Source organism: Naegleria lovaniensis (genome assembly GCF_003324165.1).
Source record: "Naegleria lovaniensis strain ATCC 30569 chromosome Unknown tig024, whole genome shotgun sequence".
Classification (NCBI taxonomy): domain Eukaryota; phylum Heterolobosea; class Eutetramitea; order Acrasida; family Naegleriidae; genus Naegleria; species Naegleria lovaniensis.
Genome location: NW_025407846.1, coordinates 275,292 through 299,613, shown reverse-complemented (window position 1 = coordinate 299,613; position 24,322 = coordinate 275,292). Strand labels below are relative to the sequence as shown.

The 24,322-nt window shown below is 35.3% G+C and overlaps 11 protein-coding genes across 11 annotated transcripts; 6 read left to right on the top strand and 5 right to left on the bottom strand.

The window, feature by feature from the left end:
- Positions 1 to 330: 330 nt before the first annotated feature.
- On the bottom strand, positions 331 to 3,258 carry C9374_005481 (uncharacterized protein; the record flags this gene model as incomplete). The annotated part of the gene is made up of 2 exons (XM_044695236.1): positions 331 to 1,526; positions 1,590 to 3,258. 2 exons carry the CDS (start codon positions 3,256 to 3,258, stop codon positions 331 to 333), a joined length of 2,865 nt encoding a protein of 954 aa, XP_044547958.1.
- Positions 3,259 to 3,319: 61 nt separating this feature from the next.
- Positions 3,320 to 5,774, top strand: C9374_005480 (uncharacterized protein; the record flags this gene model as incomplete). Its single annotated transcript, XM_044695235.1, has 2 exons — positions 3,320 to 3,816; positions 4,010 to 5,774. 2 exons carry the CDS (start codon positions 3,320 to 3,322, stop codon positions 5,772 to 5,774), a joined length of 2,262 nt encoding a protein of 753 aa, XP_044547957.1.
- Positions 5,775 to 6,327: 553 nt separating this feature from the next.
- C9374_005479 (uncharacterized protein) lies at positions 6,328 to 6,761 on the bottom strand (the record flags this gene model as incomplete). The annotated part of the gene is made up of 2 exons (XM_044695233.1): positions 6,328 to 6,592; positions 6,721 to 6,761. 2 exons carry the CDS (start codon positions 6,759 to 6,761, stop codon positions 6,328 to 6,330), a joined length of 306 nt encoding a protein of 101 aa, XP_044547956.1.
- Positions 6,762 to 6,942: 181 nt separating this feature from the next.
- Positions 6,943 to 7,853, top strand: C9374_005478 (uncharacterized protein; the record flags this gene model as incomplete). The annotated part of the gene is made up of 2 exons (XM_044695232.1): positions 6,943 to 7,580; positions 7,664 to 7,853. The coding sequence occupies 2 exons, from the start codon at positions 6,943 to 6,945 to the stop codon at positions 7,851 to 7,853; spliced, it is 828 nt and encodes a 275-aa protein (XP_044547955.1).
- Positions 7,854 to 8,268: 415 nt separating this feature from the next.
- C9374_005477 (uncharacterized protein) lies at positions 8,269 to 9,210 on the top strand (the record flags this gene model as incomplete). Its single annotated transcript, XM_044695231.1, has 2 exons — positions 8,269 to 8,624; positions 8,676 to 9,210. 2 exons carry the CDS (start codon positions 8,269 to 8,271, stop codon positions 9,208 to 9,210), a joined length of 891 nt encoding a protein of 296 aa, XP_044547954.1.
- A 176-nt stretch (positions 9,211 to 9,386) lies between these two features.
- C9374_005476 (uncharacterized protein) lies at positions 9,387 to 10,280 on the top strand (the record flags this gene model as incomplete). The annotated part of the gene is made up of 1 exon (XM_044695230.1): positions 9,387 to 10,280. One exon carries the CDS (start codon positions 9,387 to 9,389, stop codon positions 10,278 to 10,280), a length of 894 nt encoding a protein of 297 aa, XP_044547953.1.
- Positions 10,281 to 11,504: 1,224 nt separating this feature from the next.
- C9374_005475 (uncharacterized protein) lies at positions 11,505 to 12,845 on the top strand (the record flags this gene model as incomplete). Its single annotated transcript, XM_044695229.1, has 1 exon — positions 11,505 to 12,845. The coding sequence occupies one exon, from the start codon at positions 11,505 to 11,507 to the stop codon at positions 12,843 to 12,845; it is 1,341 nt and encodes a 446-aa protein (XP_044547952.1).
- A 61-nt stretch (positions 12,846 to 12,906) lies between these two features.
- Positions 12,907 to 14,339, bottom strand: C9374_005474 (uncharacterized protein; the record flags this gene model as incomplete). The annotated part of the gene is made up of 2 exons (XM_044695228.1): positions 12,907 to 13,137; positions 13,185 to 14,339. The coding sequence occupies 2 exons, from the start codon at positions 14,337 to 14,339 to the stop codon at positions 12,907 to 12,909; spliced, it is 1,386 nt and encodes a 461-aa protein (XP_044547951.1).
- Positions 14,340 to 14,438: 99 nt separating this feature from the next.
- C9374_005473 (uncharacterized protein) lies at positions 14,439 to 17,048 on the bottom strand (the record flags this gene model as incomplete). Its single annotated transcript, XM_044695227.1, has 1 exon — positions 14,439 to 17,048. One exon carries the CDS (start codon positions 17,046 to 17,048, stop codon positions 14,439 to 14,441), a length of 2,610 nt encoding a protein of 869 aa, XP_044547950.1.
- A 128-nt stretch (positions 17,049 to 17,176) lies between these two features.
- On the bottom strand, positions 17,177 to 18,860 carry C9374_005472 (uncharacterized protein; the record flags this gene model as incomplete). The annotated part of the gene is made up of 2 exons (XM_044695226.1): positions 17,177 to 18,208; positions 18,276 to 18,860. 2 exons carry the CDS (start codon positions 18,858 to 18,860, stop codon positions 17,177 to 17,179), a joined length of 1,617 nt encoding a protein of 538 aa, XP_044547949.1.
- Positions 18,861 to 19,370: 510 nt separating this feature from the next.
- C9374_005471 (uncharacterized protein) lies at positions 19,371 to 24,177 on the top strand (the record flags this gene model as incomplete). The annotated part of the gene is made up of 2 exons (XM_044695225.1): positions 19,371 to 19,805; positions 20,020 to 24,177. 2 exons carry the CDS (start codon positions 19,371 to 19,373, stop codon positions 24,175 to 24,177), a joined length of 4,593 nt encoding a protein of 1,530 aa, XP_044547948.1.
- Positions 24,178 to 24,322: the final 145 nt, after the last annotated feature.

Genomic DNA, 24,322 nt, shown 5'->3' with positions numbered 1-24,322 from the left:
TGTACCGATTCTTGCTTGTGGTGTGCCATGGCAAAGCTGATCGAATTGAAATAATGGTCATCAACAATGAGATAGCATGACTTGTTTCACTACAAATTCTTCAACGTTTCCACTTACATGACAAACTGATAAAACACATCCTTCTTTACAGCTCACCTTGTGAAGCTTAGAACAACTGTCTCCGCAAGCACCGCACTTCATGTTGTTTTTTTTGTGGTTTGATCATGCATAGTCCACTAGTTCGTGCGCAACTATTTTATCCTTATTCGATGTGCCCTCGACAAATAATTGGCAACTATTAAGTCGCCCTTTTATGCGCGTATTCGTTCCTTATTGTTCCAAGAGCTCTGATTTCGCTCGCAAGTAGAAGGCTTTTCTTGAGAGTTCTCGTTTTGCGCTCTGCATGATGGTGATCATCTTCTCGTGGGTAAAATAATGGTCAATGAACGAGAGTATTTGAGGAGAGTGAGGGAATGATTTAACGTGTTCAAGGAGTTTGTGAGTTGCCATAATTTGTTTGGCATTTTCTTCATCCATTAAGGAAAGAGGTATTTCTTCATTTTCTGCTTCAGAAAGAAAATGGTTGAGTTTCTCCAGAGTCAAGTCACAATTTTTAAGAATTCTTGCAATCTCAGGCCTCTTCACTCCTTCGAGCTGAACCAAATCGATCAAATCTTGTTTCGCTCCATATTGTATTCTTTTAGTGTACCTTTTTGCCATTTTTGCTAAATGCCAATATTCCAATTTCTCACAAAATTGTTGAGCCATATTGCAAAATGTAGTAGATTGAGACATTAGTTGTTGAAGATTTCCTCTTCCACGGATCTCGCAATACTCCAAAAAAGAAGTGCTCTCGTTAATGATGTCTCTCAAAATAAATGCATTATACATTCGTTTCACTAAGCTATTATCTAAATCGGTAATCTTTGAAAATTTGTTCATGGCTTTAGTAACAATGGCTTGCTCTGGAGTTTTGCATCTTTGTAAAATCTTTTTTTCTGTACTTGTTGCCTTTTGCTCAATATAATTGAAAAACTTGACATAATTGGGTTCCAATAAGCCATTACCATCCACGGGAATGCCAATGAGATACAACAAATGTAGCTCATCGCTCAGAATGATTCCTTCATCCATTGCATTCTTTAACAGGTCTGAAAGTTCAAGAGACTGTTTTAAAGTGAGTGTGCTTCTGGATGCTCCTAGACCGAACGAGGTCATTTCAAAACCAGATGATGATTCAGACGGCATGTTAATTAATTTGTTTTCAGCAAGTTGAGACACAACGAAACGGAACTGTTCAATTAGTTTTTGTTTGAGGTCAGGGGTTTGAAAAGTGCAAAAGGTGTATGATATAAATTTCTCAATGTCTGCCATGGTTGAAACCAGACCGCTAGATACAACCTCAAGGCATACTCGACTTAGAGAGTCAGCTTCTTCAACATTGATGCAGCTGTTTACATTTTCTAACGGCTTGGAAATTAGCTCTTTGCCTCCGTCGACTTGGGCTTTGTACTGTTTTTGAAGCACTATTTTAGTGATGAATAATTATCATTTTAAAGATAAGAGAGAATACTACGATATCGACTTACCAAGAAAACTTTCTCCAAATGTGTCAATGCCAGCACGACCAGCCCTACCTGCCATCTGCAGATATTTTGCTTTGGTTAAAAATTGTTTGTAGCCAATGTATGGTGTGTTGAAAATGACTCTTGCAGCTGGTAAATTAATACCAGCTGCGAGAGTACTCGTGCAACAAATGACGCAAATGACATGGTTTCGGTACGCATTCTCAATTAAAGCTCGTTCTTCTGTGGCTAAGGAGCTATGGTGGTAAGCAACTCCATACTTGATTCCATTCAAAAGATTACTATCTTCATTTCCAAGGAGTTTGAGGTCAGAAATTAATTTTTCTTTTTCTTCTTCATAATCTTTGGAAATGGGTAGTGTTTGTGATAAATGTTTTACACAATCCTCACAGGATTGCTTAGTGGGACAAAACACTAGAACACTATTCGCAGGTATAACTTCACAACATAATGATGTTATAAAATCAGGATCTGCTTTTCCTTTTCCCACTTCAAAGGGTATTGGATTCAAATTTCTTATATTATTGCCTTGCTTGTCGAAAACAGCTTCACCAATTGTATAATATTCTACAAGAGGAACTGGTCTGTAATCGGATGTGTACAGAGTAGCGTCCATCCACTGAGCAATACTTTCTAAATTAGGTATTGTAGCAGACATTCCAATTATTTGAATAGAAACTTTTTCAATCGTAGTTGATGATTTCTCGGAATTCTGCTCAAAAATTGGGGTGTCGTCAATGATAATTTCTACATTCTTCTTCTCTCTTTGTATGTACAGAATTTTTGTTAGTAAATTTTCTAGTAATTGACCTCTATCACCCTCTCCTAGCATGTGTAGCTCATCAATAACTACACATCCAAGCTCATGAATTCTGTTCTCTTTAACAAGAGAATCAATGATAAGGTTTGCTTTTTCAATAGTAGATATAATTAATTGATTACCAGGTTCCACAGGAAGGGCACCTTTTGACCCAAAATAACCCTCAACAAAGAAATTTAAGTGGTCACTAAACAATTCCAAACTTGCACATTTTTCCTCGCAAATTGAAACATAGGGAAGAACCAGTAAAGATTTCTTTTTCAAAATTTGGCAATTCCTAATCATCAAAATTTCTGCAATCAGGGTTTTACCTCCGCTCGTTGGCAAGGAATACACAACATTTCTACCAGATTTCAATTCTTCGAGTCCTAATAATTTTTCTTGCCAATCATATAACTTATTTACACCTTTGATTTCCCGAAATAATTCACCACATATTCGGGGCAGTCCATAAAAATCTATGGCTTTTTCTATTAAATTTATCTTTGTTTGAATCACTGGTTTAGTGTTAATATGATCAATTTCTTCATCTCCCTGATTGAGCTCCGAAGATAAAAAAGGTTGATCCTCTTTTACTGATATAAAATCCTCCTCTTCAAGTATAATGGATCCCAGTGATTCAATAGAGCCAATGGAGTCAATAGATATTTGTGACTCCTCCGCTGATGCTTCGGATGATGTCAACAATACTTCTGAATTTTCTTCTTTCACAAGTATGGGCTTATTTTCATTCATTAGGCTATACTTCATTTTCTTATTGAGAGCTTCCAAACTTGCATCCTTGCCTTCCACTTGTTGTGATGATGATGTTGTGGAGGCCACAGCAGAAGGAGCAGTGATTTTTCGCTTCATTTTTTGCTACTCTTTGATGGAATTCTGCAAGGAGGCCAGCAAAAGTTATTGCGCCAAAAAAATGACAAAATCGTTCGACACTAAGCTCGAAGAAATCCACCAACGAAGACAATTCAGGATGAGAACAAATATTTGGTGCGAAGGCTCCGAAGAATTCAATCGTAAACTTTGCATCGCTGAGGATTTACTTCAAGTTACTTGGCTATCCGAGCATGAAGATCACAATCACAAAAAGGCAAACGGCAAAGTTTCAATAATTACGGATTTGAGAAAATCAATAGAACAAATGTCCACCCACATCAACAGCTTCAAAAAAGAGGAAAAAGAAGCCTACATCCAGCAACATCTTTATCATTCCCGTTTGGTAATAGAAAGATTTACTGAAGCCAAAGAAGCATTTAATTTTGTAAATATGAGTAGAGCGTATCAACTGTTATTAGATTGCCTTTATCCAACCAAAATTGACTCTTTGGGAGAAGGTAGTGAATTGTTTCATACCAATACCAAATATCACAAATTATTACAACTATCAGCACTTTATGGCTTCAAAATGAATGCGTAAGTGTAATTGAGGTTAATTGTACAGTTCATAAGCACTAACATGACAGATAAGAAATGTCTCAATCAACAACATCACTAATCCTTCAAATACCTTTTGTAAGGAAGTAAGCGAGATATTGGAGGGTACTATTAAGCATGATAATTTTTCTGGATTAGAATTACAAAACAATGAATCCTTATACTACACTAGGGTAAAATTTGGTCAAGAGGACAAAGTAAACGCTGAACATGCTCATCCTGATTTTTTGAAAGTTGTGGCTATAATAAGAATGTTTCATAGTACATTGCTCCAAAATATGAAGCCCTCCGAAAATCATGTATCCGAAATCAAGAATTTGGTAACTTATGGATTATTGACAGAAAAGAAATTGGTTCGTGTGATTGGAATCAAGGTGTTTGTTCCAGAATTTTCTCGTTCTCCAAAAAGCTACAAATACCACTTATTTAATGTTGGAGTATTCCCAATAGAACCCTCAACAGAAGAGGAAAAACAACAACTCGACACATTGATATCATTTTTATTAGAAGCAAGCAGACAAACTATTTTCGAAGAGAATGAGTTGATTAAACGAATTACTAAAGAGTCGATAGGAAGAAAGAGACTTACAAGCACACTATTTACCACATCTGATTTTTCAAATGGTGACAAATTGGTTATTCGTTGGCAAAAAACAACAGACACATTATTGACAACTACCATTACACTGGAAGAGTATCTTTTCGAAATAAGTACCGCTCTTGGTCAAGGTAATAGTCCAAAAGACATTTTCCTTGGTAAGATTGACCATTCCTCTCAACCAGTTTTTGTTAAGATTTTTCGTTCCAATAGATTCAACCTGCCTCTAGGTAATATATTTCTTTCTCCAAATGTGAAAGTGGAAAAGAATGGAATACCCTGTCCTCAATACGTGGAGATATCAATTGAAGGGAAGGAGCTGAATAGTATTGAGAAAGCCAGGTCATGTGTTGAGAAGATGCATATTATCACCCAATTACTTTTAGAAATTGACAACATTCACACAAAAAAAATTATTCACAATGACATCAAACCAAGCAATATCATAATATTAGAAAAGGAAAATTTTAAGCATATTAAGCATGATATTGCTACTGATGAAAAGAAAAACAATTTACTACAAGAAATCCGACACCATCCAACGTTTTATTGTAAATTCATTGATTTTGAGCTAGCCAAGACATTTGATGAAGAAGATGGTAATATTTGCTTTCTTTATGGCGATTTGTTAGAATCAACTGCTGGAACATCAAAATATAATGCACCTGAGAAGGAAATAACTGGACCAAACTTCATTCACCCAAAAACAGACATCTTTTCACTTGGATTAGTTTTCATTGAACTGATTGTTGAAATTGAAATTAATAAGAAACAATTAGAAAATACTAATGATGAAATATGGACTTTAATTGAAGCTAAATGTAAAGAGTTAGATACATCCAAAGGTCAAATAATTTTTAACATGCTTCGAAAGATGGTGAACAATCAAAGAAAGGAACGGATAACTGCACGACAATGCCTGCAACTACTAGACATTACCGAAACAGTTGACACTCAAGACTACACATCAATTTTCTTCCCTGACAATCAAATAAGCCTCAATGGTTTCAATAATGTCACAATACCATCCATGCATGACACATCAATTTTCTTCCCCTCCCACATCTATACCTATTCCAATTCAAAGTCCACCCTATCCATGCACGAGACGAATGAAGCACCTTCTTCAATTTCTTTCCCAAGATCAAAGAAAATAGTTTCTCATAAGAAAATACAATGTTGTAAATGCACAACTGGAAATTGTAGGCATTGCCATTGCTCAAAAGAAGGTTGTACCTCTTGCAAATCTATTAATTGTGATAATAAGAGGAATAGTGAGAAAATAGGTGGCAGTGAAAACGAAAACTATCAACCAGAATCAAAGAAAGTCAAAAAGTAACCCAGATGAAAATAACTTGTTGAAGAATTGTTTTGATTACCTGTTTAATGTTACATTCATACGTTCTCACTCTGCAGAATTGTTTGCTAGAGACAATGAAGCCTGAGGATATTTGAATAGTTGATACCCACGGTACTGAACTACTCCCTGGATTGATGAAATGAATGGAATATCATGTAATCGACGAGCCCAGGTTGATAAATACAAGTTCAAAGAGACTTGGTCCAGAACAATCATCTTGGAATTGAGGCGTGAACAGATACACGAACACACTAAAGATGATACTCTCGTGGCATGGAATGGCCCTAAACAACAATAAAAGAATACAAGTCAACCACTACAATACTTCCAATAAGTGCCCTTCTTGTGGAATTACATTAAATACTAAGCATGGTTTAATTTTAGATGCCACCACAAAGATTTCAACAGTGTATGAAGAAACTGTCACACGATCAAAGTGAGGGGTGAGGATGTGGCTCAATAAATTTTCAAAATTAAACATTCACTCAACATTAAGTTTTCATAATTATGAAACAGGTTCATGATGATAACTTTACTGATATTTAGTCTTCAAATATTGCTTTACTTCAAAGAAGCTCATGTCTGTGGCAGAAGCATCAACTACCAAATCGTAAGCAGTTTTTTGTGTCTTGTTTTTAATGGTGATGTCAATCTTTTTCTTTTCAATCAATTCCTTAACCATCTCGAGTCTTTTATAAGCAGCAGCCCAATGTAAAAGTGTGTTTCCGTATTCATCAACTGCATTGAGGTTTCTCAATCGATCAAGTGCTGCAACAAATTTACCATAATTTCCGTCTCTGAATGTGATTGATCAATGATATTCCATCGGAATGTGTGAGTCATGATTAGAATGAAATAAAGAAAATTATAGGATTGTTTCGAACCGATCCACGAGAATATTCGATAGATCTCATGTACTACTTACGCGATTGTTTGTTGTGCCTGATTGTACTCAGTGGATGACATTTTTTTGTGTGTGAATTGATTTTTCATGCATCAACCAAACGATGATGGGTGATCCACAAGGACTTGTTTCATCATGATGATCAATTCAACTGAAAAACAAAAATGAAAAAGCAAGCAAAAAGCACCACTGAACCACAAGTAACAAGAAATACCTCCAAATTCGTTCCATCTCTCAATGATAATGTTAAACTCGCTAAAAAGGTTCAAGAGTTGTCATACATCCGACGTGTTGGAAGAATGGCTTTACGATCATTCAGTGGTTGGAGATCAATATTTATTATTTAAAAAACCAACACACATTTCACAACGAGGTGCATGCTATCACATTTCTGAAATTCAATCACAACAAACATTTGAAGAATACCTTCGAGTATGGTCTGAGGCAATCACGAAAAAACAAATATTCTACATGGAGGAGATTAGACCATTTCACAATTTTAAATTATATTTAGATTTGGATTTCAAGTTGAAAGAGAATGCAGCTTTTAATTTATCAAAATCATCATGGTTGAAACATATCATGAAATTCACAAAAGAGTTCTTTTCATTACGAAACAATTTATTATCTGATTTTTCATGCTGCATTACTTATTGCAATGGACCTTATGCATCTGACACGACAACTCCAGACTGTAAATACAAATCAGGATATAGATTGTATTTCACTTCGATTCGAGTTCAAAACAATGAAGAATTTTCATTGTACTTGTCAAAATTAATTGAATATATGGAGCAATGTGAGTGTACACAGTATCCAAATAAGGCTCAAAACTGGAGTTTGACTGATATCATTGATACAACGTGTGCTAAATATCCAAGGTAAGAAATTTAAAGAATCATATCAAACGTTCCATCATTGGTTCATTTTCTTCAACATGATGAAATACATGGTCGCTCGTTAGGTGCCGAATGTATGGTAGTGAGAAATTAAGGAATGGTAAAGACTTGTCAAGGCAATACAAGTTTTATGGATGTTTCAATGAGCTTGGAGAGTTAGATACCACCGAGACCGAGTTGAACAAGAAGTCTTTGATTCGGTTGCTGAGTTCTGTTTCTCAATTCTCCGCCTCCTTTTCTTCCATGATGATGTAAACTCTTATTGAATCAGAACCAAACACTTGAAATTCAATCATTCAGCACGTACGGAATATTTAACATTGATGGATGTAAAGGAGAATAGCTACCTTCTTCTGTCATGTTGGCCTCTCATAGCTCATAGCTGCAGCTAGAGTTTACAATTTTCCTGTGCCCACTTTTACAAAGCGCGAAATGATGCAAAAGGAAAGACTCACATATTTATCCGGGCGAGGATAGAAATTCCAACATGTTTTTTCGCTTTATTCGCGGCTTTAGGGAATTTTTTTGATGATACCCTGCACTTGTCTCGGGCAGTTCTTCTGTGCAATAAACCAATGCACCTTCTTTGATCAAAATCGAAAGAAAAACAATCACATCTCTCTCTCGGTTGAAAACATTGCACTCTCGGAATTGAACGAGTATAGTCATCATGAAAAAGAATTCTTCAGCAAAAGCTGTTGCTCAACAACGTAACACTCTTTGTAGCAGCAACCAAGCCTCCAGCATGCTGTTACCCGTATTTCCGAGCAGTACCATCATTCAAAACAAGAAGAAGGAGAACGCAATGATGAACGATATCCAAAAGTTGTTACAACCTGCTCTTTCGCAGGACAAGGCAATCTCTCCAACACCTTCAACAGTTCTTCCTTCTTCACCAATAATATCCTCGAATAACCCATCTTCACCATCAACAACAAATTCTTCTCCTGCTGCTGTAAATAAGAATATGTGGTTCAGTCCACATGTATTTTTGAAATCATTCCCTGTATTCCCTCCTCCTACTAGGTATGTAATTTTGGAAAAACTTGGATGTTTAAAACTCATTCATAAACATAGAAATTTAACTCACCTGAGCAGCGAACAACCACAGCAACCACAAACGCTGCCAATATTTCCTAAAAAGGAAGAACAGCCAGAAAAGAAATCACCATACATTAGCTCCAGTGAACATGAAAGGAGGAGTGTTTGCTCCAGCTCTTCCAACAACTCGATTCAAAAGAAGAGAAAAACTAAGAGAAACAAGATTGATATTCCCCTTAATGAGTTAATAAGGTTCATGACTCTTCCGCAAAGTGTGGCTGCCAAGAAACTTAACGTATCCCTTAGTACACTCAAACGACGCTATTATGAACTTGTTTCTGAATTTGAAGGTTCAAAGGATACAAAGGCTAAATGGCCTTCAATGCCAACAAATTATCATGAATTATCATCGACTTCTGAGGAAGCCATTCCAACTGAGCAAAAGGGGTCACTGCAATATATCCTCAACAGATATGATGCTCATGACAACACGTTTGTTGATAGTCTAAGCATGACTGTACTTAACTTCAGTTTCAAGCAAAACTTGACACAATCATCCAATGATGAGTAACTTGTATAATAGATCTACCTCTAACTTGAAAGTAAACATACTCAATGACAGCTGCAATTGCTGTTGTGCTTTGCTTGCTGAAACTAGCTGTTTCTTCTTTTTGGATACAAACAACGGAATCACTCTGATTGTCGTGGTTTGACTGGGCACACTTGGCAACTAAAAACACAAAAAAAATGAGTGAAGAAGAACCCACCAGAAAAGTGCTTCCACAACGGAGTACTCGTGGAAAGAGAGTATCAGACCTCGAAGGTATTGATAAACAAGTGGATGACGAGTTTTGGAAGATGGAAATGTTTGCAGAGGAAGCAGAGGATCAAGGGTTTGAAGCTACGGATGAATTGATGGAAGAACAAGCAGATATTGAAGATTCCGATATTGACGAATTTTCATCGGATGAGGAAGAAGAGGAAAGAGCAAAACAACTAGAGAAAAAATTGGCAAAAGAAGAACGAGAATCAAAAAAGAGAAAGAATGTGTACAAGGACACGGCATCAAAAAAGCCCAAGTCAAGCACACCTAAAACTCCTAGATCGAAACCTGTGGTTGCTCCGTCCACTATTGAATCAAAAAGATCTGCTAGAGCATCCACAAAGAAGGCAACAGAGGCCAGTGAGGAAAAGCTGAAACAAACACAACAAAAAACACCAAAGAAGACCCCAAAGAAAGTATATGCCATGCCATCACAGGAGGAGTTGTTAGAGGAAGCTAAAATTACAGCCGAATACAACAAGAATAGTCTTGCAAAATTAGTACAAATTGAAGAGGACATTCGTAAAAAAGCTCGAGAAACAAAAACAAAGACTGTTGATCCAGATGAACCTCGAGTTGTTTTTTATTCAAAAGAAGGAAAACAATATATCACATTTGTCAACATGGAAATTCCAAAAGAAATTAACCAAAAAAACATGTCTGATACAGAGATTGCAAGATTTGACATTCCAAAGGAGGAAAAACAATTGAAATGTGTCGTTACGGGGTTACCTGCGAAATATATTGATCCTGTAACAAAGAAACCGTTCGCTAATGTAGAAGCCTTTCGAGCAATACGAAAGAACAAAAAGCTTTAAGTACATGACGACATCACGTTGTTAAGATTGACCTATTTTCAAGACTGCATACTTGCAACGAAAAATTCGCGCATTTGGACACCAAGCCTATTTTAAACATCCCCTTGCATGGGCTGTCTGATATTGCAGAATGCAAACAAATTTGAGCTGATTGTAACACATCACTGATTCAACAACCTGCCACACGAGCCTACACAGTTCTTAACGAAATTAAATGACAAATACTCTAAGGTAAAACTATTAGAAAGATTTTGAGCTTTTACACCCACTTTTCCAGAGCTGACTTGATGTAAAGCGGTGGTAAACAGAGTTTATTGTAAAAAGACACTATTCACACTATTCGATTTTGGTTTCAGTTTTCGAAACACAAAACAAATTCCTCCAAAATTCAGCACTTCCAAACCAAATTTCCAAGAAAGAATGTGAAACAGGACTGGGTGATGCGAACCATTCAAACCACACACGACATAGAACAAACCGACCAAGAATATACAGAGCTAAACCAAAAGGACAAAGCATCAACGCAAAAAAGATGCAAATGGATGTAAAGATATGAGGAATTCCTCTTGAGATTGCATCGTAATAGATCAAAGTTGCCACGAGAGGATCAGTGATAAGATAGTGTGTCCAACTGACAAGCACTACAGGTTTGAGTTTAAACCCATTGACAATGGAATCAAACGAAAGGAAATCAATTTTTGGTAGGTCAGAAGAAGGTGCAGCAATTAAAGCCAAGAGAAACACACTATACAAGAGGGAAAGAGAAATCAAAACAACTTTGGATTGTAGAATAAAGTGTGTAATTCTTGTACCAGGCAGAACAATCATTGGTAAAATGATCATGAGTATGGGAGCTCTGTTGACAATTTTGTACAGCCAGACCATGTTTTCTTCTTTGGTGAAGAACTGGTAGAGTTGGTCCAATACCATTCCGAAAGAGAGCGAAGTCATGTTGTGATTATTATTTTTATTTTTGAATAAGAAAGAAATGTTATTTTGTTGATGGACCGCGGTCTGTTTCTAACATGGCAAGAGGGCGTTATTTTCTGCTTTTCGGTTTCAACAACAAGTCTCAACTAAGGTCTTAATTCTCATCTTGTGAGGTGCAAACGAAATGGGCAAGCTTTCTTGCCTTTCTATCAAATATCAGGATTGTAAGTTGTTCTTTATTGCGCAAATAATTATAATAATAAATGTGTGAAACTGGGTGCTAGAGTCAAAAAAATGGATGATTTTCAAGAAAACAAGGAGGGAACCTCACAAAGTGAAGTCGGAAGTGAAGCTCTAGGATCGTCAGAAACAAGTGCCGCGTCTGTTCCAGGAAACATCCTAGGTTCATCTTCTCCAATATTAAATAATAATGAACGTACTCCGTCTGCCAATACCTCCTCATCAGACAACGCTACTTCCTTAATCGCAGATGCTTCACCTGAACATGCTCCATCTCTTAATTATCCATCCTTTAAAACTACTGAAGAAATTGGTAGCCAAGGAATATATACTTATCACTCTCTAACTAAAATGGAAGGGTATAAATACTCATCATTCGAGGAATGGAGATGGAATTATGTGAGTGGAAAAACCTACACACCTCCACCTCCTTCGAATATATATTGGTGGGGTTGTTTAAAAAGAAACAAAGAACCATTAAAGGTGATTGAAGAGCAACTCATCAAAGAAAGAAAAGTGTTAGCTCCTTTTGTATTGGCCATTCCCTCTACGCTGAAAATGTTGGATGAAAAAATCATGAATATCAAGTCAAAATTAAGCAAATCGTCTTGCACTGAAACGATCTCGAGCAAGTCTAGCTCCACAGGTTCATCTAGAGGTACATTCACGCCAACCTCTCAATCTTCAGAAGAGGTACATTCAAAAGATGGAGTTAGTGTTGTTAAGATTGATAATGACAGTAATGCCAAGGAAAGTGTAAATTCTGAATCAACCTATGAACAAAAACCCAACAAGGTAATGCCAGACTACCTCGAAATGATAACTCATTTAAACAAGAAAGTTGAAGAGTTGACTTTGCGGGTAAGGGCCTTGGAAGAGGAGAAAGCAAAATTGTCTTTTCAAGACAACACACAATCGAACAAATCTTCAAATGCCAACATTCCAGTATCGGTATTAACGCCTTCAACTGTTGAGTTTGAAATCAATGAAAATATTCCTGTGGTTGACAACTTTGAGGAATTCCCTACATGTTTACATGTCGAGAAACAGTGGTGTGGACATAAACGAGTGGCTGCTGTTGATGAAGTGAAACTATTTGTACTATCTGATGATTCCAATCCTACTAACAGCTCGTGCCGAAATTTGGGAATGGGTGTTTTAATGATTGACGAACAGGATGACTTGAAGAAACAGCTGGTACTGAAGGCAGAAAATTATTGGTTAGTTCTTGCATCATGCACAAAAATGGATGTGGTAATGTTATCTGATAGATATGTGTCAATAGTTATGGAAAGTATTGGATCAAACAACTTACCAAATAAGGTTTCCCTTGTATTAATTTTTAAGGAAAAAACTGGTAGAGATGATTTCTTGACTCAATGGAAAAATGAATGAACGGCCCTTGTCCAGTACTCATCTCTACATGTTGCACTGAGAAATGACGACGTTCAAGTCATTACTTGAACATAACTGAACCACTGAGAAGGAATATTGGCTTTGGCAATTTCTCTATTTCCTTCTTGTCTTTGGATGCTGGTAATAAAAGCTTTACAGTTTTCTTCTCAGAGTTAAATTGTTCCAGAACAATAAAGCAAAATATTTCCTGGTTCAACACTTGATCGACGGAATTAGCTGTTGAAATAGCGCAAATTCTATTCAGAGACTTGTCTGAAAGGTCAAGAGCTCGCTGTATGCATGTTAGATACCGATACTCCATTGTTCTACTCTACTTACAGCACTTGTTTGAGTCTTGTAATCAAGCATACACATTTGAACATCATCCAATGACAGCGTCAATGTATTGAGGGGCTTGGAAAAATAGGACATGATCGAATTGTTTCTTGTTTCCTTCCTGAAATTGGTATTTCTCTTTTTAACTTGACTACTCTTTTGTTTATAAATAATTTCAACTCCACTTTCGGCAGTATCTTTCTTGAGGCTCTTGAATGTTTGTTCATCCATTGATAGAACATGTGTAATTTTGCAAGACTTGATTGCCTTCAATAGAATTGAATAACCTTGACCTTCAACCCATCCACATGTATTCATCACCAAAAAGGACTTGTTCACTCGTTCATTCTCTTGTAAAATAGACTCGTACTTTTCATAAATTCTTTGGCAAATGTAATTATAATAAATAGTGTTTTTAGGTGAGATATCCCCAAAGTAAAAAACATGTTTGTGTGGAATGAGCTCGAGTGGAGCTTGATGTGAGACAGATAATTCTTTGGTGTACACAATTTCACTTGTGTTGCTATTTGTTTCCATACTGCTGCTTTCTTTATCGATGCTACCACTTCCACTGGAAGATGCCACACTCAATCCCATGGTTCCTGGAAGTGAAACTTGATTTTGTCCAACGTCAATGTCTGAGAAAAAACAAATTCTTTGCAAATCAGTACTAGATGAAAACATGGCATGATTAAAGAGAATTTTGCAAATTGTTGATTTACCAGAATCTGTCGGTCCAACCACCAACAATCTTACATGTTCAATTTGTTTTGAAATATTTTCAAACATTTCAATTAATCCTTGATGGAATGCAATGTAGGATGGATCATTGAGAAGAGAAATAACATCTTGTGAAGAATGTTGAATTTGAATCAATGTATTTCCGTCGTGATGAGTATTGAGTCCGATCACATGAAATGATTTTTCGGGATGTGCAAATTCAACAAATTGACTCTCTTTAAATTCGGTTCCGAAAATATCAATGCACCCACTTTTAACGGTCAATCGGAGAGTAGAATGTTCGTTTCGGAATGCAATTCCTTCTCCATATTTTAATTCAAATGTTTCTTCCACATTTGTAGAAGCAGTCGAGGCTTTGTGTTGCGAAAATTTTGGTTTTTTTGGTGCTTGTGGGTTGTTCATGTTTTCTGGAGCCATTTTTTTCTTATCTTGCCGTTGTTTTCTTCTCTGAAACATCAAAGATTTTAACCATTGGTTTAAGGATCACACTGAAATCTCTGATTCCTTTTTAACATTTCACTTTTTAATCGATTGCAAAGCCATTTCAAAATGCTTCATTGTAATCTTCTCATTTTGCATGTTTTCTCGAAGACAAAGCATGGCAGCCTCTCGACATAAATTATCTAAATCAGCACCTGAGAAATTTTGAGTACGTTGTGCCATTTCTCGAATGCATGTTTCATGATCTTGAATGGGCATTCCTTGCGTTTTAAGCTTTAAAATTTCAACTCTTGAATCTTCATTGGGTAACGGCAGATAAATGTGTTGATCAATACGACCTGGTCTTAATACTGCACTATCTAATAAATCCATTCTATTGGTAGCTGCAAGAATGAATACATTATCGTTTTGAATCATGGATGTGAACAGGTCGGAGTGATCTTCTTGGTCATCTTCACACCATTCATGGTTCTCCTGCCTTGTATCATTTTCCTGGTGATTAAAATCTTCATGATTGTTGTTCATTCCATTATTATTATTATTTTTCAATCGACGTGATGATGAAATAGCACTCATTCGATGTTGATGAACTCCATCCATTTCAATCAATAAGGTGCTTAACATTTTATCACTCGAATTACTGGAACTCTCATCATTTCTACTCCTTGCAATGGCATCAAATTGATCAAAAAACAGAATACATGGAGCGCATTGTCTTGCCGTCACAAATAATTGCTTAATGGCCTTACTACTCTCTCCAACAACCTTACTGAGAATATCTGGGCATTGAACACTAATGAAATTGGCTTTACATTCTCTTGCAATACATGTGGCTAGAAGTGTTTTACCAGTTCCATTGGGTCCATAAATGAGCATTCCTTTTGGAGCTTGAATCCCTAATTTCACATATTTTTCATAATGTAAAAATGGATAAATCACAGATAATTTCACTTGATCAATAATAGAATCTATTCCTGCCAAATTCATTGAAAAGTGATCCTGCATGGAAGTAGGACTTGATGTTGAATCTGTCGTGGCAGAAGAATGAATTGGTTCCTGTAGTGAATTGGATTTGGGTTTGCATTTCATAATGAAACGTTTAAACGAGTTCCAATCCAGTGATTGTTGTGGATTTTCCATTTTCTCTAATTCAATCAAACTTTGCAATTTGACAAAATCAGACCACACAAACCCTTGAGATTCTAACTGACAGGTGTACATGTTGGAGAGAAAGTGTTCATCATTCAGTAACATGGTAGGATTGAATTTTGAAATGATAAATTTCAATATTTTCAAACGCTGTTGTGGAGACGGCACTTTTAACTCGAGAAGCCTGGAAAATCGATTAGATCGAATCAATGAGCCATCTATTCGATCAATATCGCTTGTAAGTCCAATAAGAATGGTTTTGAAATGATTGGCACTTGGGTCAATAGTTTTCTTCTTGGAGTTCTTCAAAGAGTGAATATCAAAAAAGTGAATGAGCTCAGAAATCATACTTCGGTCCACCCTTCCACTCTCATATCTGCTATTACTTGTTAGAATATTATCTATATCGTCAATGACAATAATTTTGATCATAGAATGACATATTTTCGAGTGATCGATCATTGGCTTTGAAATTAATAGTTGTTTAAATGCGTTTTCACTTTCACCAACACCTCCATGAAATAATTCGCTTGCAGATATTTCATTCTTCTCAATATAAATTCCTTGTTTGGCCATTAATGGCTCAAGTTGTGAGAGTGTGTGATGAACGAGATAGTTTTTTCCAACACCCTGCTCTCCGTGAATGATAATATGTGCGTCTTCGTTGAGAATAAGATATATTAATTGAGAAATAATTTCGTGATAAATTGGAACATGGGGATGTGAAGTGATGGATTTCACAAGAGTGTGGAATGATACGGGAGGAAGAATAGAGGTGGTAGCAGGGATGACCTGTGCAGTTACTTTCTCCTGCATTTGTGTTGACTCAACCTTTAACGAGCATGTTTCTGACATGGTAAATAGTAATAGCTCTTTGTTATCCATTGAATATCCAATCATTTCAAAATAGAGTATCATTTCTAAAATATCTATCCTATATATACAGTGTGATTGAAAACACGAATTATATCGTTTCGACTTTGCATTTAGCAATTCTTTCAATAGCTTGGTATTACGTAATATTTGGGTCAAAATTGGAGAATTATTTGAATGATGTAAAACAAGTTCTAATTTGTTGCATTTTGGAATTTCATCTCTATGTACTTGATTTGATATATAAATCAATAGTTGAGAATCAGCGGGAAAGGTGATAATTTCTTTAGGAAATTCTTTTAAAATTCTATTTCTCATTTGTTCAAACAAATGAGAGGAAATAATGGCCTGTTTTGTGGTCATTGATTTATCTAATTTAATTTTCGCATATAATTTAATTTTAATTTTTGGTAGGGGTGAATCATCTTGAAGAGAAGTAGATGATGAAATGATGGAAGACTGCTGTGATGATTCCAAAGAAACGCAATTCGGAATATAATCTAGTGAAAGTACAGTGTATTGATCTATGATTAATTTATATTGTTTTAGTGTTGCATCATCGAGCCATATCAAACTTTCATCATTGCATGTCAGAGTGTTTCGGACTTGAAAGGGTCGTTTGATGGCTCTCGATTTTTCACTGGTATTGGTTGTAGCGGACATTTTTTTTTTCGTGAAGCGTTTTTCATTCCCCTCACTTGATCGAACCCATCAAAGTTTTTGGAGAACCAAAGGCGAACCCATCAAAGAATAAGCTTCTTTGAGAGAATCAATATACATCCATCGCTCTACTACTTGTTAAATGTTATGGAATAGGTCGTATGATCGTCTGCCTCTTCATCTGTACTCGAATTGAGATAATCTGAATCATTACACAAACGTCCATCGTATTGCAGAACCAACTGGGGAGGTTCAAATGTGAATTGTCGTGATAAAAATTCCCAAGCATGAATTGGTGCTTGTACAATTTGATAACACTTGTTTTTCACCCAATTCAATAGAGACATTGGCCAACCATAATACAATAATCGAAATGATGTAGAGAGCCACCAACGTGCATATTTTCCACTTGGAAATAATTCATCAAGAGTCGATGTTGCTTTGTGCCGAACGGCTCGTGAAGGAAAATAAGGAGTTCCAGGTCGTGTGAATGCATAAATAGCTGCTTGTAATTTGACCATGGTTCGACTTGTAATTTCTAATTCTGAAAATAACTTAAATCGAGTGAGAAGGCTTAGAATAATTTCTTCATCAGAAACGTGAGAGAGAAATGCAATATTCTCATTTACAAACATGTCACTAATAAGAACAAACATGAAATTAAGTTTTTCGTCTAATGTATTCAAATTCTCATTAGAAAAATGATCAATCTGAGAATTTGAATTATATTTTCTATTCTTCTTTTCCATTTCATTGAAGAGAAGCGATTCTGATGGATCCATTGCACATTTCTTTGAGAGTTGAATGATGTATGGTTTTAGTTTGTATCGAGAATCACGATTTTCATAATAAAAATAATATTTAGCGATTAAACTAATCAAATCAATTTTCTTGGTCTGAATCACATTTTGAATATTGACAATGGCCTCGTCATCATCAGTCTGAGAGGAAGAAGAAGATGAAGAGCGAATATCTTTGAATTCGTCCATCACTGGAGATTTCATGACATTTTCTAAATCTTTGGAATCTAAATCTGGTGTGACATATCCGTCATCTTCACTGTTATCACTATAATGTTTCATAGTATGAAATGAAGAATATGGATTAATAGGATCAAAAAAGCATGAAAAATCTCCATGAAGAAGGACATCATTTTGAATGAACTGTTTGAAATGCAGTTTTACCAAATAATGAAGAGTTTCAAACTGAATAGTAATAACAAAAACTTACCCTATATAAACTAGCATACTTTAGAGTTTTGTTTTGTACATCAGACCAAAATAGTCGATTGACACCTTTTAAAAATATATTAATATGAATCAAGCTCAAAGATTGAGAATTTGCATCAAACATCCATCTGTAAAATAATAATGCAAATATTGAGGGCAAATATTGATTGGTTAAAAGTGCTAAACAAATTCGTTGTAATTTTTCTGATTCATGTGGATTGTTGTAATAATAGTCAGCAAGAATGTGATAAAAGTATTTTGTAGAATATAATACAGTGGTTGAGGGTGATGAAGGAATTTGATGATTCTTATTGTGCTCATGAAGATGATCATTCAAGGATAATGACGTCACCAACGTTTGCGATTTTTGAGGAATGTGAGGAGAAGGAGGAAAAGGAGTATTAGCAATTAAAGATAACTGTGCTTGATATTCCGAATCGATGGATTGAGTTAAATTGTCAAACAATAATATGACAATATTGTTTTGTTGATAATTTGAAACTTTGAGCGCTAAATTTAATTGCTTTTCTGTATATCGCGCTAATTTAATTTGAAAATCAATGACCCTACTTCCGGTCGGTTTCATGTTGTTCCGAAAGTAATGGAAAAGCGCTATCGTTGGAGGAAGTGATGCAAGTTAGGGTTGCAAAAGTTAAACGGTTTTTTTAAAGAATTGCTTGTTTCCGCACAGTTCAACCAACGATTCTTGAACCTTCATGAATTAGGTTATTTATCATATGTTAAAAATAAAAACAATAATAATATGTAATTCCCCCATAGCTCAGTCGGTAGAGCGTCAGACTGTTAATCTGCAGGTCAGTGGTTCGAGCCCACTTGGGGGAGTAAAACTTTTGCTTTTTGAAAGAAAATTATGAAAGTTAGGCCATGAGGTTAATGTCCAAGAAAGCTTCGTTCTTGCTTCACCGTCAGAGCCCAACAAGTGCTTTTTAGGATGAGAAATCAAACCATGTTACTCATGTATAACACTTTCCTTCCAAGGCCAATGCAAACCCCGCATTGTCATCATTTCAACTGTCATGTTATCAACGATTGGAGAGAAAGACAACACTTTGAAAAATACGCCAAAGACACACACATGTCCTCGTTCTTCAGCCGACCCTCTACACCACAGAAAGGTCTTCTTTCCAGACATTTGAGCTTCTCTCATTCTTCTTCTCCCGTCATGTCTCAAAATAATAATCATTCAAACCATCATCTCTCTTCGAGTAGCAGTAGTAGCAGCACAAACAACAACACTCCACACACCAATAACCTTTCCAACACCTCGACGACGACGAGTAATAATAGTAACAACAACACACGACTTGTATCTCGAAGTGGTACTCTTCTCTCTCTCATTCCACCACAAACCACCACATCCATCATCACTTCCGTACAACAAATTATGGATCCATCACTACGGTTACTACTTGCAACCAATAATAATAATACTAGCGCTCAGAGTTCTATCAAAGAAATTAATATTGTTGTGAAGGAAGATGAAGATTTTAATTTGACAACTTTTCAAAAAGTAAGTAACGAGTCGGTGGTGATGTGTGAGTGAATTTATTTTAAACAACTACATGTGCAATGATGATCATGACGTAATATGATGGAAATGTTCATTGGTGGTGACTTGCCTCTCGAAACAACTATGAATCATCACATGAATCATGATGACATTTGGCATTCATGGATGTGTGTGTGAAAAACAAATTTGTTGTACTTGAATTTATTTTACATAGATTCAATGTGAATTTCCGTCTCTAGAATCTTTATATTTGCAAGGGCATTCTAAATTTTACTTTTTTGTCAATTTGAGTGAAAAACAATTTGGCAAATGGAATCATCATTCCAAACTCAATTCTTATTTGAAACATTTGGCATTAGTGAATTGTAACATTTCAAAAAAACATGTGAAATTAGTGTGTGAAGATGATACATTTCGAAAACATTTACATTCTCTCAACTTGTCACACAATGCACTTGAGGAATTACCAGAAAAGTTTTACAAACTTAAAAATTTAAAAGAATTGAATTTATCATCCAATAATTTCACACAATTCAGTGATCCATTGAGAAAGATGAAACAATTAACACATTTGGATTTATCGTTTAACAAAATTGAGAGTATGAATAATGTCAAATTTAGAAAAGGTGCAAAGAAAAAGTCAACTTTTCATCAAGATCATTCAAATCATTCATCATCCATCATTATTAATAATACAAATAATAATAGCAACAATAGCAACAGTAATAGCAACACAGATCATCGCTCGAGTTTATTGACTTCCACAACTTCTCAAAACTCCAAAGCTCATAAACCTCTTGCCAACTCTCTTCGATATCTCAATTTGAGTTACAACAAATTATATGGAGGTTATCCAACATGTTTAGATGATTTACGTGTTTTGGAAATTTTAGACTTGTCTGGAAATTATAATTTATTTATGAATGAACAAGTTTCATCACTTTTATGGAATACGACACTCTTTCCACACCAACAACCACCACCACATGGTTCACCCTCCATATTACCACCTTCTTCACCGAGACTCGTCCCTTCCACTCTGAGTAGTAGTGGTGCTATTACTGGTAGTAGTGTGAATAGTAGTAGTGCAACTTCACCCAACATGTTACCTACTACTACTATTACTGGTAGTTCAAGTATTGGTGGTACTACTTCTACTGTGAATGGTGTGAATAGCATTGCAACTGGTGCTTCTAATTCGACTATAACTAGTTCACTTTTAACCTTGAATAATAATCGTTCCACACTCAATTTATCTCAACTCTTTCAATGGAATAATACTCTTTCAAGAGATGAAAGTGGTCAAATGGATGAATTGTGTTGTACCATTCCAGGAACATTGGATGAATGCTCTTCCAATTCTCCGAATACTACTACAACTTCTACTACTATCAATAATAATAATAACACTAATACTACTACTACAAAGAAATCTCCTCGCTTCTCTCGAGTCATGACTCGACGAAACACTGAAGATCTTCAAGAACAACTTCTCAACCACTCGGACAATATGGACATTTTATTGAAGAGATATCAAGCGAGTGCATGTCAATTTCACACCGATCATTTTCATCACAGTATTACTGAATTAGATATTAGTCATTGTGGAATTCTTCATTTTCCATTGGAATGGTTGAGACGTTTTCCAAAATTGAAATATCTCAGAATGAGTAATAATGGACCTTTTAATTTATCTCGAATGGTAGAACAACAACAACAACAGCAACAATCAATACAGCCAACACAACCACAACCACAACAACATGATTCCAAAGATGAGAAGGATGACGATGATTTGCCATCCACCATACGAGGATTATCCTTTTTAAGAGCATTGGACATTAGAAATTGCTTTATTAAGGGATCTATTCATTCTCTCATGAGTTTATCGAGTATTGAATATTTAGACATTTCATGTAATCAGGTGAAATTCATTCCATTAACATCTAGCAATGAATATTGTACACCAGTGATTGAAAATTTAAATCTAAGTCACAATTCAATTTCACACATTCCAAGAGGAACTCTTTTAGAGAAAATTTATTCCACTTTAACCAATCTTGATTTATCTCACAATTATTTAGAGAGTATTGAAAGTGATGCATTGAGTGGAATGACTCAATTGAAAAGTTTAGATTTGAGTTTTAATGCCTTACGAAAATTACCATCTAAACTTTTCATTGGAATGAAATATTTGAAAAGTCTTTCATTGGCTCATAATGATTTGACGTTTGAATCCAACTTTTTAGATGCAACATCCATTCAAGAATTAACATCTTTAAAGAGAATTGAATCGATTAATTTATCATTCAATCGAGTGAAATCATTAAGAGGATTGGAATTACTCTCAGAAACTCTCTATTACTTGAATTTGAGTTATAATCCTACCATTGAATGGTCCATCGATTGTATCACACGTTCAGAAACTGATTGTATCACACGTTCAGAAACTGATTGTATCACACGTTCAGAAACTGATGGTATCACACGTTCAGAAAAATCAAATCTAGATTGTATATTACAATGTGAAAATTTAGAAACTCTTGATCTCTCTGGATGTGGTCTCACTTCACACGACTTGGAAAGCGAACAATGGTTCTCTCTCAAATATTTACATCATTTGAGTGTGAATCGAAATTATTTGACGAGTTTTGTTGTTGCACGACCACTTTTGGAATTACAAGAGAATAATCATAATCAACAACAACAACAACAACGTGATCAACAACAACAATCCATTCAGACAATTCAGACAACACCAACACCAACACAACAACAACGTGATCAACAACAGACAATACAGCCAACACAATCCATTCAGACAATACAGACAATACAACAACAACAACAACAACCAACCAATATCAAATCCAATCCATTTAAACTCAATGAATTAAGAATTTTAGATTGTGCCTATAATTTCTTCACGACCAAAGAACAACAACGCATTCAGCAATCATGGAAACAATTTTCAAGCAAATTGAAACATGTGAATTGTTATTCTCTATTCAATCACATCTATACGATGAATGATAAGATTGATTGGGACCATACTCACTTTACTACGAATATTTATGGATCTATTCTATTTTGTGATTCCAATGTGTTACATTTACACAAATGTATTTCCAAAGACATGAAACAACATCAAGTCACACACATTCTTCAAGTCATTAGTGAATCGAATGAACGTTGTAAATTATTGGATGGTTTAGATCCAAGTCGATTCTCTGAATATCTTTACAAGACTTACAAATTGCACGATCCCAACATTGAATACTTGTTGGTCTTTTTACCTGCCAATCACCGATTGAATTTTGAGAAATTGGATGAATGTACGAAATGGCTTGAAAAATCCAATGATCGTTGTTTATTAACAGAATATAATCCATCTCATGTGATGAATTCACAAGTTTATGAGAGAGATTTATCACTACTTGCCACAAGTGTTGTCAAATCTAATAATAGTAATCATAGTACTACTACTAGTTATAACAATAGTTCTAGTACTAATAGTACTACTAATAATAATAGTAATACTAATAATAATAATAGTACTAGTAATACTAATAACAATCCTACTCAGTCATCATCATCACTACCCACCCTGGGAGGTAATATCGGAATGTTACAAGAGGACATGAAAACACTTGTTGGTTCAACAAGCAATAACAATAATAATAATAATAATAATAACAACAATAGCAATAATAATAACAACACTAACAACAACAACACGGTAACCACTCATTCAAGCTCTACAAGTGGTTCAAGTATTGATTTTGAAGACATCAAAATATTTGAAGCATGTTATACCATTCTCATTGCTTATATTTTGAAAACGAGACAATTACGATTGGATTGTGCCATTGCCTATCTCAAAGATTTAATGATTCAAAGTGGTAACTTTACATCACAAGATGTTCTTTCCATTTCTTATCAACAACATTTATTATTGCAATATGATATGAAATTGAGAGAGAATCGAAATGCAAATGTATCATCACTCAAAAAGACTCTGGAACGAGATGATCTTCGAACTCAATTCAAACATTATTGTGCAACTGAACAATCTTCACAGAATATTCTATTTTGGGAAATGGTAGAATTCACTTACAAGACTGAATATCGAGTATCAGAGAGAATCAAATTGGCCATTGAAATATTCAACACGTTCATTTCAGAGAATGGAACATCACCACTCAACATTACACAATCTCAAATTCATGCTCTCGGAAAGATGATCTTTGTCGATGAAGCTAAACAAATTCCACACAATTATTTACCTCTCACTTTGTTTGATAACATGATGACCATTATTGAAAATGTCATGTTGGATACTGAGAGAAGATTCCAACGATTGCAATTGTAATCTATATGGAATGATTAGATCCATGCATGAATGTATCATTCAATGAATTTGATGCATGTATAGGATGAAATAATGTCAAGATGATGAGTTGGAATATACGGAGAGGTCAATGAATGAATATAATGTGCAGAGATGAATGAATACA